Source organism: Nestor notabilis, unplaced genomic scaffold (assembly GCF_000696875.1).
Source record: "Nestor notabilis isolate BGI_N333 unplaced genomic scaffold, ASM69687v1 scaffold20094, whole genome shotgun sequence".
Lineage (NCBI taxonomy): Eukaryota > Metazoa > Chordata > Aves > Psittaciformes > Psittacidae > Nestor > Nestor notabilis.
Genome location: NW_009924519.1, coordinates 2,176 through 4,934, shown reverse-complemented (window position 1 = coordinate 4,934; position 2,759 = coordinate 2,176). Strand labels below are relative to the sequence as shown.

The 2,759-nt window shown below is 58.9% G+C and overlaps 1 protein-coding gene across 1 annotated transcript in view; it reads right to left on the bottom strand.

Annotated features, from left to right (window-relative positions):
• SYTL4 (synaptotagmin-like 4) overlaps positions 1–2,759 on the bottom strand; it is a gene marked incomplete at its 5' end in the record, with an annotated part of 5,582 nt that overhangs the window by 1,042 nt on the left and 1,781 nt on the right. Inside the window, 5 exons of the mRNA XM_010012646.1 lie at positions 1–60; positions 385–490; positions 1,177–1,338; positions 2,164–2,266; positions 2,398–2,576. Coding sequence (XP_010010948.1) covers positions 1–60; positions 385–490; positions 1,177–1,338; positions 2,164–2,266; positions 2,398–2,576 — 610 coding nt within the window. The remainder of the gene's footprint in view (positions 61–384; positions 491–1,176; positions 1,339–2,163; positions 2,267–2,397; positions 2,577–2,759) is intronic.

The following is a 2,759-nucleotide window of genomic DNA, read 5'->3' as shown; positions in this document are numbered from 1 at the left end:
CTGTGAGGTTCTTGGCTTCTTTGATCCAGACCTGGAGCTCACCACCTTCCCCTGTTTTGCCTATGAAAACCCAACACAGCAAAAACTAACCAACCCTCATTTCCACCACCTTTCTGGCAAGGTCCTGCTGGACATCACAGAGGCAGGAACAGAGCCCCTGGGATCTCCTCTTGTCTCCTCCCTTACTGATGAGGTGAGGGCAGACAACTGGTCCAGCCCCAGGAAGGCACTGGGACCACTCGGCCAGCCTGAGGACAGCCAGGTCTGCCCCGACCCAGTGCAGAGGAGAAGGCTGCAGTGGCACCATGCAAGAAACCCACCCAGACCCAGCTTGCATGGCCACGAGCAGGTCCCATACGCTACACAATGATCCACAGCACTCACCCTTCCTGCTGTTCCCAGCCCCAGGGTGCCTGGGAGATGGGATGTACTTCATGGAGACGACCAGCTCCCCCTTGTACTGGTGGAGACCAGCAGCATCCACCCCAATCTGCAAAGAGAAAGACTTAAACACTGCTGAAGGGTAAAGTGGACACAATGGTGGTCTGGTCTGCCTGCAGCACCTCCCCATGCTGTGCCAAAGGCTTGGCCTCTCCTAGATGTGGTACAAATGCCTACGGACCCTCTGCAGCATCACAAGGTCAGACTCATACCAGCTCCTTTAGGATCCTTCTTTGGCTCAACCACCCCCCTTAGGAATCCCTATTTAGGGGTTTCCACAAGCTGCTCAAGCCCCAGCACCACCAAGGGCTGAGCCCACAGCATGAGTTAGTCTACAGAACCAGACTCAAGCCCAGCAGCAGCATCTGCTGCCATGGAGCTGCATCAAGGCTGTCCCTGCCTTGCTCTGCAACCAGAGCAGGATGTCCAGGCCAATTTCCACCATTTGTTTCCCTGCGTTGGCTCCGACTCCTCCCGGCTGGAGCAGAGCCAGGAAACAGAATGGAAATACCTGATGGAGCAGAGACAAGCTCCACAGCATCACACAGGGGACTTGCTGAGGAAGAGGAGGGGAGCTCTCCGCCCTTATTTACTACAGCAGCACTGCTGCCTGCTGCTGGGGGCTTCACTTCCCCAAGGGTTCGACTTGGCACAAGCTTTTGGCCGCTCCTGGCCGAGGTCTCTGCATCCCGGCCGGGCAGCGGGATGCTGTGGGCACAGCGGGGAGGGCAGCACCTTGCCGTGCAGGGGCAGGAACTCCTCCAGGTGCCTCTGGCAGTCCCAGGCATGCAGCGGCACCTCCACCTCGCCCAGGAACGTGTTGCGGCCAAAGCGGTCGTGGTGCCAGACCGAGAACTGCAGCGTCCTCTCGGGCAGGAGGGACCTGTGGATCTCGTACTAGAGGAGAGACAGCACAAGGACCGTGAGCAGGCAGGGACGGGCTGGGCACACACATCAGGAGGCAGGTTTGAGGAGCAATGGGTGCACACAGGAGACTCTTTGTCTTCCTTTCCAAGCCTGCTGAAACCTCAAAGCACCAGGGAAGCACTGCAAGAGTGCATCTTCTACAGGCAAGGAGTCCTCAGAGCCCATCAAGAGCCAGGACCAGGACTCATGGCATCCAGCCATCCCACCACATCCCACCACAAGCGAAGCTCTGCCAGGCCACTGAGCCTCGGGTGGTCAGACCTCAGCAAACACAGGGCTGTAGGAGCCTGGGAACCAAACTAATTCCCACTTCCCTGCTTTCTGGAGAGTGCCTAACATCAGGGATGCGCTGCCAGGCTCAGCGATGGAGCCAGCCTGTCCCACCACCCCACGGAGGATGCAGTGGGGATGGTGAAGGGCAGCCTCTGGGCTCAGAACTGCCTTATCTCTGCCCCTGCAGCCGTGCTGCCTCCCTCCAACCACTGTAACCTGCCTGCAGTGGCTCAGGAGCCTTCTCCATGGAAAGCAACACCCAAGATAAGCAGAACCAAGCCCTGGGGGATGCCACAGGACCAGGAAGGCAGCTTGTGGCACACATCCACATCTGCAGCTGCACCTACATCCCATCATAGCCCCATCAGAGTCTGGGAGGGGGTTTTTCCCAGCTTTCAGGGTGTCTGGACATGGGTCCTCTGCAGAGGCCCCACACTCCATGATTTGGAGCGCATCCCTCCCCTGGTTGGTCCAGCAGCATCCCCAGGGCTGAGAGCCTGCATCCCATCCCATGCCCATCACCTTGAGCAGCTCGTTGTACAGGGGGTTGATGGTGTTGCGTTTGATGGTCGTCTTGCGCTTCCCTTGCCGGGATTTGTCGGGCAGCAGGTAGGTCTTCACGTACCTGAAGGGAGGAACCGCACCAAGGACTCACTACAACCAACCCCCTGAGCCCCCCAAGGGCAATCCCAGACCTCCTGCCTCGCCAAGACAACCCACCACCCCACAACCCAGCCATCCCCCCCTGGTTCTCACGGGTTGGAGCGCTTCTTGCCCTCGTCCCCATAGGCCAGCTGGCGACATTCCTTCACGTGGATGAACAAGGTCTGTGTCTTCTGCTCGTAGCTCAAGGAGAAAGAGATCCCCCCAGTGACCACGACGCTGCCGAAGTCCCCGGCCTCGCTGTAGATGCTGACCATGCTCCCCAGTGTGCTCTGGAAGACACGGCAGGGCTGAGCCAGCGCAGCATCGCTTATGGCCCCTCCTCATCCTCAGCAAGGCCTCCTCTTCACAGTCCCTCTTATCCCCATGGATGGGGATGGCTGCTGAGTGTATCCCACCACATGCAGGCTCCACGGAAGAGAGCTGGGTCTCCTTGTGTTGATTCCCTTCAAGGC